The sequence below is a fragment of the Amphibalanus amphitrite genome, unplaced genomic scaffold, assembly GCF_019059575.1.
Source record: "Amphibalanus amphitrite isolate SeventyFive unplaced genomic scaffold, NRLGWU_Aamphi_draft 000691F_arrow, whole genome shotgun sequence".
Classification (NCBI taxonomy): Eukaryota; Metazoa; Arthropoda; class Thecostraca; order Balanomorpha; family Balanidae; genus Amphibalanus; species Amphibalanus amphitrite.
This window is the reverse complement of record NW_024882185.1, coordinates 157,062-171,824: the sequence shown is the minus strand read 5'-3', so window position 1 is coordinate 171,824 and position 14,763 is coordinate 157,062. Positions and strand designations below refer to the sequence as shown.

Genomic DNA, 14,763 nt, shown 5'->3' with positions numbered 1-14,763 from the left:
TAGTTCACGTAATATAAGCTGGATTGTATGACAACGGTAAAAAGAAAAACATGCCCTTCGACGATCACAGTGACCTGATATATATTTTTTTTAATAACTAAGGAAAGTTCAAAATACTGTCCGTATCATACACACGACCCATCCGAGACATTACGGCTTGTCAATGTGTGTTCCAGATGCGGATTTGGATGGCATAAAAAACAAGTAGGTACACGTCCCCGTCCCGTCCCCAGCATCTTGATATACCTACTGCAAGTCGATCAGCTTAACCCTCGCCCTGGCAGGGAGGCTGGCAGGGGGGGGGGGGGTCGATGCGACCCCCCCTAAGGTTTTTCGAAGATAGCGTAAGAACGGCGGCGCGCAGCGCCGCCAAATTTGGCACAGCCTATGGGGCAGCCTTTTTACATATGACCTGAAAATTTCAGGTCCGGGTGACCTTGGGTCAGGTCACCAGGTCAGAAAAACCGGTACAAGGTCATGGTCAAATTTCAATTTTCTTTTTGCACCTGTCCAACTCACAGTTTTGGACTGATTTCCTTCAAACTTTCAGGATGTGCTAAGTTCACCGAGTTGTATAACATATAGTTCGGGTTTTTTTGAGGTCACTGACCTGAGGTCAGTTAGAGGTCATTACGTCGTAATGTTAAGCCTATGGGAAAATACTAAATTCGGAAAATACTGGAGATATCCGCTTCGTTCTATCACTTTTGTGCTTTGAAACCAAAGTACTTAACGGCAGGTCACTTGGTGCTTCTTTGTTTGGTGTACTTATCCATGGGTCAGGTCAAATGAGGTCAACTGAGGTCAAATGACGTTTTTGCCAATAACATGGCACATAATGACGCTAGAGCTTAAAAAATGGTATCATTGTGTTCCTGGTGATCAGCCGAATCGAATGATATGCGATATGATGCAATTTGGTTAACTTGAACTTAATTTATAAATTTAAGTTTACTTAAAATTTAAGAAAAACTTTAAGTACACTTAAGCAAGCTAAAAAGTGCATCATTCGACGCGCCTTGACGTGCTGAGTTAACTGGTGCTTTTCTTTTTGCTCTATCTTAATTAGATCAAAAGTTATAAGCGAAAAACTGTTGACCTGTTTTTAGCGAAATTTTTACATTTACCGGGTGATCATTTGGGAATGAGATAAAGTAGGGTAGCCTGGGGCAAGACGCCCCAGATAATTTATTTTGCTGCATAAATTTTGTCCCACATCACCTGGAAGGCCAAATTTGTGCTCAATGCGTTCTTTGGACATTTTACTTTAAATTGCACCCCTCAAATTCATTCACTTATGATCGAACTCCAAGCTAGAAAGTGATTTGTGAAGCAACTGCAAATGGGGCATTTTGCCCTAACCCCAGGGCAAAACGCCCCACGGCCTGGGGCAAGTAGCCCCATACTTTAGATTACAGATATAACATGGTAGTTGGCTTAATCTTATGTGAGAGGTCCGTTAGACCTCTGGAGGCACGGCTCTGAAGTTAGCACATTCCATCCTGTCAGGTGTTCAGCTATGACACTATTGTATGAGCAGGTTTTTCACCTGCCTCATAAGACCAAATAATAAATTATTGCAATGCAAATGTTTACAGAATACTTCCTTTGCCATCCAGTTGCTGAGAAAAATACACATAAAGGCATAGAAACTTACTGTTCGCCAGCTACCGAACATTAGAAAGTGGGTAGGCCGAACAACACATGAGGTAAAACGCCCCATGGGGCTTTTTGCCCCGCGACCTACTGGGGCGTTTTACCCCATCACGTAGTTCGGTCAGAGAACAACGCTTTGCACTCCAGCAAGACATAATTTAACACGAACCAACCCGGCATGATAAGCGTTAGACAATAGTTGTTCAAAATACATAAAAGTCGTTAACCTGATGTGGACCATAAAAGAACGCCATGATGCATAATCTGACAACAAAATATAAAAATCACTCAAAAAACACATTTTTGGCTATATCTCCCGAAAGAGTCATCACAATTTTTTTCCAGTCTGCTCATATAATGATCATATAGTGCACGTTTTAGAGAAGAGAGGATGTTTCCCCAGAACTCTGCCAGTTCCGAGAAACATCGGTGAGGCGCTTTACCTCGGCGGGGCGACTTGCCCCGGTCTACCCTAAGTGGCACGTGCAGATGTGTATTCAATAGCACACCAGACAAAAGACACGTCATTAGACTCGTCATCGTGGGACATTTTGTACTGCACACTATTATACATCTGCAAGCCACTGTTCATCTACAGCAGGTGCTCAAAGTGGCCACCCCCTTCTGAGCGGCACAGCTCAGCCCGACGGCGTGTGTGACGCGCCATCTTTCACAGCTGCTCTTCGTCCATGTTGCGGGCGAAGTCCTCAACCAGTTCCTTCAGCTGTTCCAGCGTTTGGGGCTCGCTGCGCACGATCTGAGCCGTCACCAATGACCAGAAACAAAAGTCCAGACAAGACAGGTCGGGACTGTACGGCGGCCATCGGTGTTCACTGTTCCGGGAGATGACGCGGCCGCCGAACTTCGAGTGGAGGAAGTCCATCACGGGAGCAGTGACGTGCGGCGGCGCGCCGTCCTGCTGGAACCAGTACTGGTGGCGCGTCGCCCGAGCCCTCACCGCAGGCCACACCACCGTCTGCAGCATCTCCAGGTAGGCGTCGCTGTTGACGGAGCCAGTGAACCAGTGAACTGGCAGGCACTTCCCATCCACCACGCCCACCCACGCCATCACCTTCTGCCCCTGGGCCTTCTTGCATGGCACGAGCTTGTTCGGATTCTCTGGCGACCAGCACACGGTGTTCTTCTTGTTTGGAGACGGATGCAGAACAAACCACTTTTCGTCACTCCAGAGTACACGCTCAAACCACTCCTCATCATGGGTTAGCCAGAATTCACAGGAGTCCATCCTGGCCATCCGCGTCATCTCCCGGAACAGTGAACACCGATTGCCGCCGTACAGTCCCGACCTGTCTTGTCTGAACTTTTGTTTCTGGTCATTGGTGACGGTTCAGATCGTGCGCAGCGAGCCCCAAACGCTGGAACAGCTGAAGGAACTGGTTGAGGACTTCGCCCGCAACAAGGACGAAGAGCAGCTGCGAAAGATGTCGCGTCACACACGCCGTCGGGCTGAGCTGTGCCGCTCAGAAGGGGGTGGCCACTTTAAGCACCTGCTGTAGATGAACAGTGGCTTGCAGGTGTATAATAGTGTGCAGTACAAAATGTCCCACGATGACGAGTCTAATGACGTGTCTTTTGTCTGGTGTGCTATTGAATACACATCTGCACGTGCCACTTACTTTATCTCATTCCCAAATGATCACCCGGTACATATACCCCCCAAAACCAGGGTTTCGGAGTTGGAGTCGGAGTCGGAGTCGCCCGGAGTCGTGGCAAGCAGCTAGGAGTCGGAGTCGGAGTCGGAATCGGTCCAGCTGCCTCGACTCCGACTCCGGAAAGTTAACTGAAGTCAATCCGTGCTATCACTTTTCAGTTCTTTTTAACTAGTGGCCCCACGACAAATTTCGCTTCCGGTGATCACAAATCAGGTATTTTTTTTTTCACACATCTTGTTTTTGTTCTGAAAAGCTAACATTGCTTCTTAAAAATTTCAAGTTATGTCATAATTTAGCAGGCAAGCATTTTGTATTCGCGTTATAACTTCTACTATCCAGTATCAAAGACTTAATGACAACTGTAGGTACATTTACTTTCTTCTTTTATCGCTCCGAAAAGTGCCTAACACAATCACAGACCGACATGATGGCGATGCCCGTGTCATGATACGGCCACACTCGTGCTTCTCGGCGGGTTTTCAAGCTGGCCGCCGGCCGCTGGTCTCTAAGGATTCAGCTGCGTCCACGTGGGAGAAATGGTGACCGCATGAACGAAACCGGAGCGATCTCCCGTTGCGCGAACAGGGTGTCCGGAAAGTTCTGGCGCCTCTTTTGGACGTCCTTTAACCCTATTCCTGGCGGGGGGGGGGGCCTCAGGAGCCCCCCCCTGAGGTTTTTTGGTTATTTCTCCCAAACGCTTTGAGCTAGGAAGCTCAAATTTTCTGACTTTTACTAAAAGGCTTTTACGCAACATTTCTGAAAATTTTGAGTTGATCTGACCTCAGGTCAGGTCACCAGAGGCGGTTTGGTGACCCTACCTCAGAAAAGTTTGCAATCACGCCAGAGCTAGAGTTTTTGACCGATCAATTTCTTCTCTTCAGGCTTTAGTTAGGGTACCAGTATGTGCAATTTGTATATCTCAGAATTTTCATATCTGTGACCTGAGGTCAGGCCAGACTCGTGACCTTTACATTGCAATCCTATGGGAAAATATTGAAACGCCTCCTGCTTCGTGTAAACGAGTCAAAATCACCCAATTCTTTCAGTATTATGGAAGATTATCTCATCGGTGATGATCCTGGTGCCGCTAATTGACAGGGGCACCGGCAAAGGTCATCTGAGGTCATGTGACGTCATAAATCGTTTTTCTGTAAATAAATCACGACATGATGGTGCTAAAGACTTGTAAGTGGTACCAAACTGCTCGCCTGGTCAAGGCGCGTCGTTTGGTATGCAGCATGACCATACCCCACAACCTCATTGATGAATGACCTGACCTTGACCTCAGGTCAAATTTCAAATTGACCTGTGAAGGTCGTCACATACTTATTTCGCATCGCCTCGGCGAGAGCAACAAAAAATGTATTGGTTTTATGTCTCTATGTTTCTTAGTTTAAAAGTTATATAGGTAACTAATTCCAAAACATTTTATCGTTGATGACCTCTGGTGACCTCAATATTGACCTGACCTGAAAATGTTTTATGTAAAAGTTGTAGATCTTTAAACGACCTATCAAACGCCGTTCGCCGTTTGTCGCTGCGATGTGTAGTTTTTGAGATCTGAAGGGGGGGGGGGGCCGAATCGGCCCCCCCGCCAGTTTCTTGTCCCGGAGGAGCCCGCCAGGAATAGGGTTAACGCGCGCTGTGATTATTGGACTTTCAACCAATCACCTCAGATATGACCCCTCGTTCACTGCTCAGCTAGGGGTCGCGTACATATGACCCTGAAACCGTTTTCAGTGCTAGGTATATGGGCGAAGATGCGCCTTGTCGCTGAGAGCCCGGGCCCGGTGCGGCTTGAACGAGGCGCAAGTTGCAGCGCGATGCGACGTTTCCTGGCGAACGGTTGAGCAGGCAAAGGTGCATTCTGGATCGGAAATTTCTTAGAAAATATTCTCACTCAGTTACGATCACGGTATGCCAAAGCTGCCTGAGACTGAAGCAGCATTTCAGCGGCAATTGACGAAAATCTGGGGTCTGCTGGACACAAATGTTCAATCATCTTCGTCAAGGTCAAATAAATGACTGACAGGCTGGTCCACGAGGGGTTCCTGGACACGAAAATCAAGGCGACTTGCTCTAAGGGTCATTTCGCATTTCAACAGCACGGAGCGCCCTCCAACAACGCCGCTGCCGTCCAAACCAAACTGACAGAGGAGCTCGGTGGACCAGATCACCGCGGTGAAATGAGATTAGGGCACCTTATTATCCCAGCCTTAACCCGCTCGACTAAGGCATGCTACGTGTTTTGCAGAATAAGCTCTAGGCCACCTCTCATCCCAGCCTGGAGTCGCTGAAGACTCGCATCATGACAGCATGGAAGGACAGGAAATGTCCTGCATCGTCAAAACTCGCAGGCGTTTCCGTCCTTGCGTCGAGGCCGTCTTCGGCACAGACAGTGGCTGCAATGAATGGGCACTTAGCAGAAGCATGTGGCTTGGTGTTCCTGGTCATTGTTTTGTTCTATTGTTGAGTATCTATGTATGGACCAAAGGCATTTATTTTAAAAATGTTGAAAAGCGCCAGGACTTTCCGGATACCCTAGTGTAGACAGTAGCGGCGGAACACCTTCAATTAAGGGGGAGGGGGGGCACTGCCAACTTTTGGTCCCATTCTTTCCGTGCAACGCCCATAGGGCTTATGTTAAAATGCCAAAATCAAAGGGGGCACGGTGCCCCGGTGCCCTCCCCGTTCCGCCGCCTATGCCTGTAGACCTAACATGGCGCGTCATATCACGCGGAATTTTGGCAGCCACCATTGCCCTTTGTATCAGACCCGGAGTCGGAGTCGGAGTCGGAGTCGGAGTAGGTCAGAAGCCCGGAGTCGGAGTCGGAGTCGGAGTCGGATGAGGACTACCAAGACTCCGAAACCCTGCCCAAAACCCCCCTAAATATTGAGATAGAGCAACCAAATTTGCACAGGGGCGAGAACTCCAGGGGGCCCACCTACCTACCAAATTTGGTGTTTCTAGGTGCCATAGGAGCCAATCGCGAGGGGGGGTCGCATCAACCCCCCCCCCCCCTGCCAGGCCGTGTTATAAAAAATGCCCTGCCAGGGCGAGGGTTAAACGGCGCACATTTACCGCAGTGCGGCTAAGTCAGTGTGGGTTTATTGCAGAATAGCTCAGTTCAGTCGGTGCGGGTTTACCATGAAGCCATGTGTATTGGCCGTGGTATGTGTGATACTGGTAGGGATCCCCAGTAAACATGCCGACGTCGGCCAACGTCGGGGTGACGTCGGCAACTCGGCATCGGCATGCCGACGTCGGCCCGACGTCGGTCCAGCCTCGGCACGACGTCGGCTGGATGTCGGATATGCCCGCATGTACCGACGTCCAGCCGAGGTCCAGCCGACGTCGGGCCGACGTCGGACCGAGATCAATTGCTGAGGTCCAGCCGACGTCGGGGCGACGTCGGACCGACATCGGCCGCTGTTTTGACCGTTAACATAATATAAAATACATGTTTCATGTTTCATAAAGAGCTTCTGTATTCAAAATATCCTCAAGAAACTCAAATCTTCCTCCACGCCGCAACCCCCTGATCCGGACTGGACGGGAAACTTTATCCCATTTGGGATTGCCCGTAAGCCGAGCTCGCCCGTAGCCGGGTGCGGTGAGTGCTTGGGGGCTGCTCGGCCTATCCTTTGGTCAGACTCAGTCCCGGCAACTCACCAGGGCCGGGCCCAGTTCATATGGAAAGGCCAGTCGGCAAGTGTCACTTTGCCAAAGTGCTACTTATCAAAGGGACACTTTGGGAAACGTTGGTGCAGGTGTGTAAGAGTGGCTATATGAATCCATTGTGGGGTCGCTCTTTCCAAAAGTGTCACGTAACAGCAATGGGACCAGGGACTCTAAAGGTATGAACTGGACCCAGGGTGCTCGCAAAGAAGACCAATGTCTCCATCCTATCATCCTTCCGGCTCTGAAATGGTCTTGTCAGACCGAAAGGGAATAAGGCAACAAAACAAACTAAATTCGCTATCTGCCTGCGTGGTGCAATGGTTAGCGCACTAACCTCGCGTCCAAATGGCACGGGGTTCGAATCCCTTCGCCGGCTGGTGTTTTTGGCGTGTTGTCCCAGTAAACATGCCGACGTCGGCGACTGGGGGGCTCGAATCCCGCCGCCGGTTGATATTTTTGGCGCGTTGTCCCAATAAACATGCCGACGTCGGCCCCGTCGGTCCAACGACAAACGATCTCGTCAACCTCGGCAAACGACCTCGGCCCGACCTCGGCTGGACTTCGACTGGACGTCGGAACATGCGGGCATATCCGACGTCCAGCCGATGTCGGGCCGAGGTTGAACCGACGTTGGGCCGACGTCGGCATGTTTACTGGGTCACTGATCAGGTGTATTACAGAACGAATTTGCCATGGAGCAGTGCAGATCAGTTGTAGTGCTCTAGTACGGAGTGGATTCAAATCATGGCATGGGGATGTGATTCACCTGTAATCTCTTCAGATGACTTGTCAAACAAACTACCTTCCAATGAACGCAGGCACCCTACATTACCGGGCATGTGCAAGTTGACTCTCTGGCCAGTGCCAGTCTTCGGGATCAGTCTTCTCGAGCCCTTCCAAACCCCACTTCAGGACTCTTTACAATGCCAGTCACCTCAATCAGGTATCAGTATGGTTCACTCCAAGTCCAGTCACAGCTTTAGCGACTAGAAGACCGAAGATCAACCAGTCTGGTCCTAACTTTAGCCCCAATCTCTTCCGAGGGCTGTCACAAATGTCAACCCAGGGGGCTCGGGGGGGGGGGGGGGCAGGTGGCCTCAGATGAACATTACATTCACCACCAGTTATGCTGAATGCTGCGCTAATATCTTGGCACAATCTGCCTGCTGTGCAAGACATGTCAATGGTAATATCAATCCTTTCCCAGTCTGGGCCTGTGGACTGTGGTAGGTACCTAGCTATGGTGCAGAATGCAGATCTTGCATGGTGCAATTGCATGCTGTCATGGTCATACTCCTATCTGAAACTGGTGTGCTATTGCTGTACTGCCCAAGATAAATGGACATTGGTAGAGCAGACGTCACACGAAGGTTTTCCAACCAAGGAGAGGCGCTGCAGGTTTGTAGGTTGTAGGGTAGGTTTGTAGGTTGTAGGTTTTTAGGTTGTAGGTTTGTAGGTTGTAGGTTTGTAGGTTGTAGGTTGTAGGTTAGGTCAGGTTAGGTTAGGTTTGTTTAGGTTTTGTTAGAAAGAAGTATCTCCGGGCATAGCGCCTCTCCTTGGTCGGAAAACCTTCGTGTGACGTCTGCTCTACTAATACCGATAAATCTATATCTAATGGGGTGAGGTCAGTTGGTCAGCAGCACTTTTAAACGGAAAACAGCCAAATAATTGAGTTCTTCATGCAAAGGCGAAGTCCTAGACTTGGATAACACTGACACAAATGCACCTCCACCTCAGGTGCATGCGACCTATTCTGATTCTACAAGTTGACTTACCATATTTTATTGTTATCACGATATAGGAGCGCAATAACAAAATGTTCCTGCTTCGCCCTACGCCCAAATCGCACGAGTGAAATATGAAGAAATAAGGGGGCGACCCCGAAGAGCTGCAGCAGATCCGCGATGGTAAAGATCAAAGATCAAGATCAGCAAGTTCAAAATACAGGATCGTAAACGGGTCAGGCGGCTTTGAACACATTTCTGTTGTCTGATACAACGCGCCATAAATGGAAAACTATCGTCATAGTTGTAGTAAATACTATAGAGATGAAGATCTTTGTAGTACTTGGTTGCATACATGCATACTTGCATTTCACAGTGGTTTCCAAAAGCTGTACATATGTCAATATAGATTTCAAAACAGTTTTTAAAGCATTATAACGATAAACAAAGCAAATTTTAGCTGGATAGTAAAAAAGTTTTGAAATACTTAGTACTTGCTATGCATACGCTCACGTCATGTTGATCCATCACTTCCTATGATTGCAGAACGCACTGCTTGCGTGGTGTAATCTTCGAACAGTAGAGTGGACATATTTTATTTATATTCAACTTTTAGAAGTTGAGGAGTATTGTTGTGCAATTGTGTGCAGTGAGGTTTGTGAAGGTGTGTGGCTTGTGAGGCGTGTAAAAAGCGTTTTGGTGTAGCACTAAAGCAAGCACTGAGCAGCACTGAGGCACACTTCACGCTCAAAATTTCCCAGCTTGCAGCTGCGGACTGTAGCTGGAGCAGAGCGAGAGTGAGCGACTTTCTCATTGCGTTCGCTGTGGAAGGATTGACGGATCCGAAATCTAGCTCGAGTGCCATCGCCGATTCCGACATACCTGCTTGGCGAAGTGATTTCGCTTGGTGGTGGGTACAAGTCTCAAAGGAACCTTCTACGAGGTGCGTTTATTATAATTATTATTATTTGCATTGCTGGCTAGATCAAGATGATCAAGGGCTGTGGCTGGCAAGGGTTTTGTAGTCCAATTTCACATAACCCCCATAATCATGCATGTCAATATCAATATAGAACAGAAATGTTCTGAGATGGTGATGCTTCTACATTTTCCATACATACCTATGCTTTTAAAAAATCACTGTTGACCACCTGGCTCTCTGTGTCTGTTTGTTCCAGTTCCCTGAAGCATCAACTTACTTGGATCCAGAAAGTTGGCCCCTATGTAGGTACTATTGGATAATGGATGATACAGAGGCATACCTACCTACTTCCCTAGAAGTCACTTTACAATGTTAATTGATGGGGATCATTTTTACTTATAGGATCCTGGGTGAAATCTTCCTTTCTCACCTTATGCTAAAAAAATATAAGAAACTGCACCATATTGTCAAAACTATTATAATATAGCTATTATTTTCTTTCTTATTTTGCCAATTTGTCCAGTTTTTAGAGGGTGCAAAAAGAGGAAATGACATATTGTTGCAACAATTGCATTTGTTTAGAGGCCTGGGGTGTTCCTTTTGGGTAGGTACAAGAGCACTGCACAGTTCTCAAGCAATAATGTGCATGCCCTGTTGTCTGTGTTGCCCATGGGCAAGGAGGAAATGTAGTCAGCCAGCTCTTTTCAGCTGTAGGTTGTCAGGAACTCAGGAGATTCATGAGACTCATCTGGTGTCAAAAGTGAATTGAGGGCACCTAGACCCCTGGTTTTGGAAGCTGGGGCAGGGCTTCCAAATCCACACCACACTGATTCTATTTTCTACTTATATCTTAGTGGTAGTATGTATATTCTCAAAGGACATTTGGGGCAAATTCAAACATATACTGATAAGTCACTCTCTGTAGTCAATACCTATATCATCAGTCCAATAGGCAATAACCACACTACAGCTACTATCACTGTCATGAGTCTGAATGCCCCTATCTGAAAGTTATTGACAAAGAAAATGTTAGTAACCCTCAAACCCAGCTAGCAAAATTGGTCTGGGGTCTGGACTGTATCTGGTTCTCTGGCTAGCTCTGGCACTTACTCTGGGTGAAGTATGGACAACGTCTGGGGCTCTACGGGAGCTGACACACGATCCCAGAGCTCGCCCGCAGGCCGTACCACGGCCGGACTTATGCCGCATCAGCCTTGCCTTACCTCAACCGTACTTCAGCCACATAAAGCCAGAGCAGCTACGAGGTAGCCGGACCTGGCCGTATCACGCCGTGGCAGGGAGCTGGACTAGAGCCGGACTTGGCGGCTCGAAACCATACCTACCAACGTCGGAACACTATGGCAAAGACTGGCTTACCGGAATGGAGTCATGTCGACCCAAACCCCCTGTTCTGACGGCGTTCCGTTTACACCGGCCCAAATCTGAGTTGTCGAAGTTGCCGGGGCAAAACGGACTAGCGGCCCACATGTCCCTCAGTGGATGCATCTGGTCCCGGTTTAATTAAACGGTATCGAACGGTCGCTACTCGGTGTTCGGTGTGGGGGCATCGGTGGGTGTCTCCTGATGCAGTGCCAATGCCGGTGGACTTATTTGCGCCGGTAGGATCGGGCGCGGCGCCGCTGACCCGATAGTTGTTGGATAGATAGTTGGTCCGACTGTGTCCGTGTTTTCTAGCATGTCGCCTCACTCGACGTGGCTGTGCCCGTGATTTGGTATCGAACTGAGTCGGTCTGGCTGTATATGTGATTATCTAACCTGTCGTGCTTATCTGGTACCGTAAGATGGGGCTATTTGAGTCAGTGGGGCTATTTGAGACAGTATTTAAAATTGTTATAAAGTAAAAACCATTTGAAAATTTATGCTTAATTTTTGCTCAGGCGATTTACTGCTGGATTTCACACCTCCCTGAGCAAAAATATCACAAAAAATCAAACGATCTTCATTTTATAGCGATTTTAAATACTGTCTCAAATAGCCCCACTGTCTCAAATAGCCCCACTTTACGGTATGTCGTTTGGATCGGTCTGGCTGTGTCTGACTCGGTTGAGATGTGTCCTTTGTTATCTAACTTGTCGTCTCAGTTGGTCTGGTTGTGCCCGTGATTATTCAACATGTCGTCTAAATCGGTCTGACTGTGTCCGTGATCAGGTATCTAACCTGTCGCCTGGGACAGTCTGTGTCTGAGTCGGTTTAGCTGTGTCTGTGGTTAATTGTTATCTTACCTGGCGTCTTACTCGATCTGGCTATGTCCGTGGTTAGATATCCAACCTGTCGCCTGAGTCGGTTTGACTGTACCTGTATCTGATTATCCGACCGGACAGCCGACGGTAAGCTGTGCGTTCTCACAGCCTGGCATTCTGGCTCAATCATCTGTTATCCGATTGCCCGTCTGTGAATTTCGCTGCATTTCACCCTGTCGGATCCTAGAAGAGTGGCATCCGGGGCATTTGAACACCATCAAGACACCTCGGCAAACCTGCTCCCCCCCCCCCCCCCCCCGTAGTACCCGCTGCAGCGATTCGGTAGCGTGCGCTGGGTCTCTATTCCGTGCACAACTCTGAGCGCCTTTTTTCGGCCGGTGCAGCGGCTTTTGTAGGTAGGCACTTCACGTGTTACCGGTGCGGCCGGTCCCTCCTTGTTCCTTCTTTGTCTGCCACTCCCCTCGCCGGTGCCGTGTCGTACCGAGTAGGCCGTGCCGTGTCGTACCGTGGCCGTGATGTGTCGTACCGTAGCCGTGCTTTGTCGTATCGCGGCTGGAAGTGCTGTGTCCTGCCGCAGCCGAGATACCGCGCTGTAACCGTGATTGTGAATGTGGTCGTCACATGACCTTGTCGTGCCATGACTGTGTCATACCGCGCCCCTGGGCTCATACCGTGCCGTGACTGACGCCGTGCGGCCGTGCCGTGACTGACACCGTGCTGTGTGCCGTTACTGACGCCGTGCCGTGTGCCGTCACTGACACCGTGCCGTGTGCCGTCACTGACACCGTGCCGTGTGCCGTCACTGACACCGTGCCGTGTGGCGTCACTGACACCGTGCCGTGTGCCGTCAGTGACGCCGTGCCGTGTGCCGTGACTGACGCCGTGCCGTGTGCCGTGTGTTGCAGCGGCCCGGTGCCGCCGCCGGCGCGCCTCCACCATGACGGAGCGGTTCAAAGTGACGGCGGCCAGCACCAACTCGTCTTATGGCGCGCTCGAGGACGGTAAGGAGGAGCCGTCCGACGCCGCCGCGGCCGACCAGCCGGGACCGGGGCCGGCACCGCCGGGACCGTCCAGCTCCGGACCGTTCGGACCCACCACCTACGTCCACCAGAAGGGTAACGTGATCCCAGCTTCTGTTCACTCGGCTGCCGGCCGTTCTGCCTGCACGGTAGCGCCAGGCCGTCTGCAGGGCCCGGGTGCCCGGCGCGCCGGCAGCGGACGGCGCGTCGGCGGCCGGCAGTTACGTCAGCGGTCCGGGCGCGGGCGGAGAAAGCGCCTAAGTCACTGCCGGATGGGCGGCGGGTCATCAGTGGGCGGCCGACCGACCGGTCAGACGGCCGCGGCGATATCCTCTGTCACAGGCCAGTCCAGAGCCCCAGCAGAAATTCACAGCTGTTTGTAACATAGCGACAATGAAATCAGCTGTTCTTTCGTTCATTATTGCTACTCGAATTTTGTATGCGATTCATTTGTCCTGTTGTGCGCTATATTTCCGGTCTGATATCCGTAACTTCGAAGTTAGATTAAATTCAAAAGATCAATCACGCTTGTCGTGGCTTGACTCGCCGGTTTTCCGAGTCGTGTTTCTTATTTACGGCCCCCACAGAGTGGAGTTATCCGAGTGCGGCAGGTGGCCTATCTATCTCACCTGGCCGTATCTCGGCGGCCACCAGCACGCCGCCGATCGATGTATCGAGGGAGGGGGGCTGGTGGTCGGTCAGTGCCGGCATCCTGTGCACATTGCCCCAAAAGACGGTAAATAACTTTTGAAAACACCCATCTCCAATTTTAGTGTTTTCTGGACCAAAATTTTGCGAGGAATCCGATGGTGTGGTCCCCGAGATCTGAAAAATTTCCATTTTGGAGATAGCACCTATTTTTTGAAAAAATAAATATTCGTCAGGCATAATAGTCAAATAAATTGAAAATATAATGAGTTAATTTTGGTAACAACACAAGAATGTGTCGAACATGAATTAGAGATATATTTTAGCTGAGATGATACTATATCTGCGCATACATGTACATGAATTAGTACATTAACCCTCGTCGGCCGAGAAGGGGTGGGGCGGGTGCCACCTCATAGGGCTGTTCGCGATAGCTTAAAACTCGCTTAGGGTAGACAGCTGAAACTTGGTATACCTAATATTTTGTTCAAACTGGATCTTTTGACCTCAGCTGCGTTTTCAGGTTAGGTCAGGTCACTGACCTATGACGTCATAAATAAACCTCTGCGAGGTCCTCAGATGTTGCAACTTTGCAATGCCCTCAGTGCCAGAGGAACTTTCACAGGAAGATGAAAGTTACAGGACGTAGTATCCTTCTGAGGTTTCACAACTTGTTTATCTCGGATTTAACCTAAATGTCACATGAGGTCAGGTCGGCCACGTGACCTCACCATTATAAGTCAATGGGGAAATATTGAAACTGTTATTTTGACGCCGGAAATGATCTAAAACTATCCCAAGCACATGAAATCGTGGTTTCATGATCGGACCTTACAAAGAGTGCATGAAACCACGATTTCATGTGCTTGGGACAGGTTTTAGACAATTTCCGGCGCCAAAATAACAGTTTTCATATTTCCCTCCATTGACTTATTATGGTGAGGTCACGTGACCGAACTGACCTCATGTGACATTTGGGAAAAATCTGAGATATACAATTTGTGAGACCTCTAAAGGATACTACGTCCTGTAAGTTTCATCTTCCTGTGAAAGTTCCTCTGGCACTGAGGGCGTTGCAAAGTTGCAACTTCTGAGGACCGTGCAGAGGTTCATTTATGACGTCATAGGTCAGTGACCTGACCTGACCTGAAAACGCAGTTGGTGTCAAAAGATCCAGCTTGAATAAAATATTAAGTATGCCAAGTTTCAGCTGTTTT

At 49.3% G+C, this 14,763-nt stretch overlaps 2 protein-coding genes across 10 annotated transcripts in view; one reads left to right on the top strand and one right to left on the bottom strand.

Annotated features, from left to right (window-relative positions):
- Positions 1 to 9,937, bottom strand: part of LOC122364690 (vacuolar protein sorting-associated protein 35-like) — a 32,264-nt gene extending 22,327 nt beyond the window's left edge. Inside the window, exon 1 of one of the 2 annotated variants that reach the window (XM_043335314.1) lies at positions 9,857 to 9,937. Coding sequence is in view for 1 of the 2 variants with exons in the window: in XM_043335313.1 (XP_043191248.1) it covers positions 8,787 to 8,789 (3 nt within the window). In the remaining variant the exon portion in view is untranslated. Of the gene's footprint in view, positions 1 to 8,786; positions 8,999 to 9,856 lie in introns of those variants that run through there. The other variant, XM_043335313.1, reaches the window with a different exon arrangement.
- Positions 9,264 to 14,763, top strand: part of LOC122364688 (solute carrier family 12 member 4-like) — a 109,302-nt gene continuing 103,802 nt past the window's right edge. For 4 of the 8 annotated variants that reach the window (XM_043335312.1, XM_043335311.1, XM_043335310.1 and 1 more), the window contains exons 1-2: positions 9,275 to 9,678; positions 12,785 to 12,880. In XM_043335312.1, the coding sequence (XP_043191247.1) occupies positions 12,817 to 12,880 (64 nt within the window). In that variant the 5' untranslated portion in view covers positions 9,275 to 9,678; positions 12,785 to 12,816. Of the gene's footprint in view, positions 9,679 to 12,784; positions 12,995 to 14,763 lie in introns of all 8 variants that reach the window. The other 4 variants (XM_043335304.1, XM_043335303.1, XM_043335307.1 and 1 more) reach the window with 3 other exon arrangements.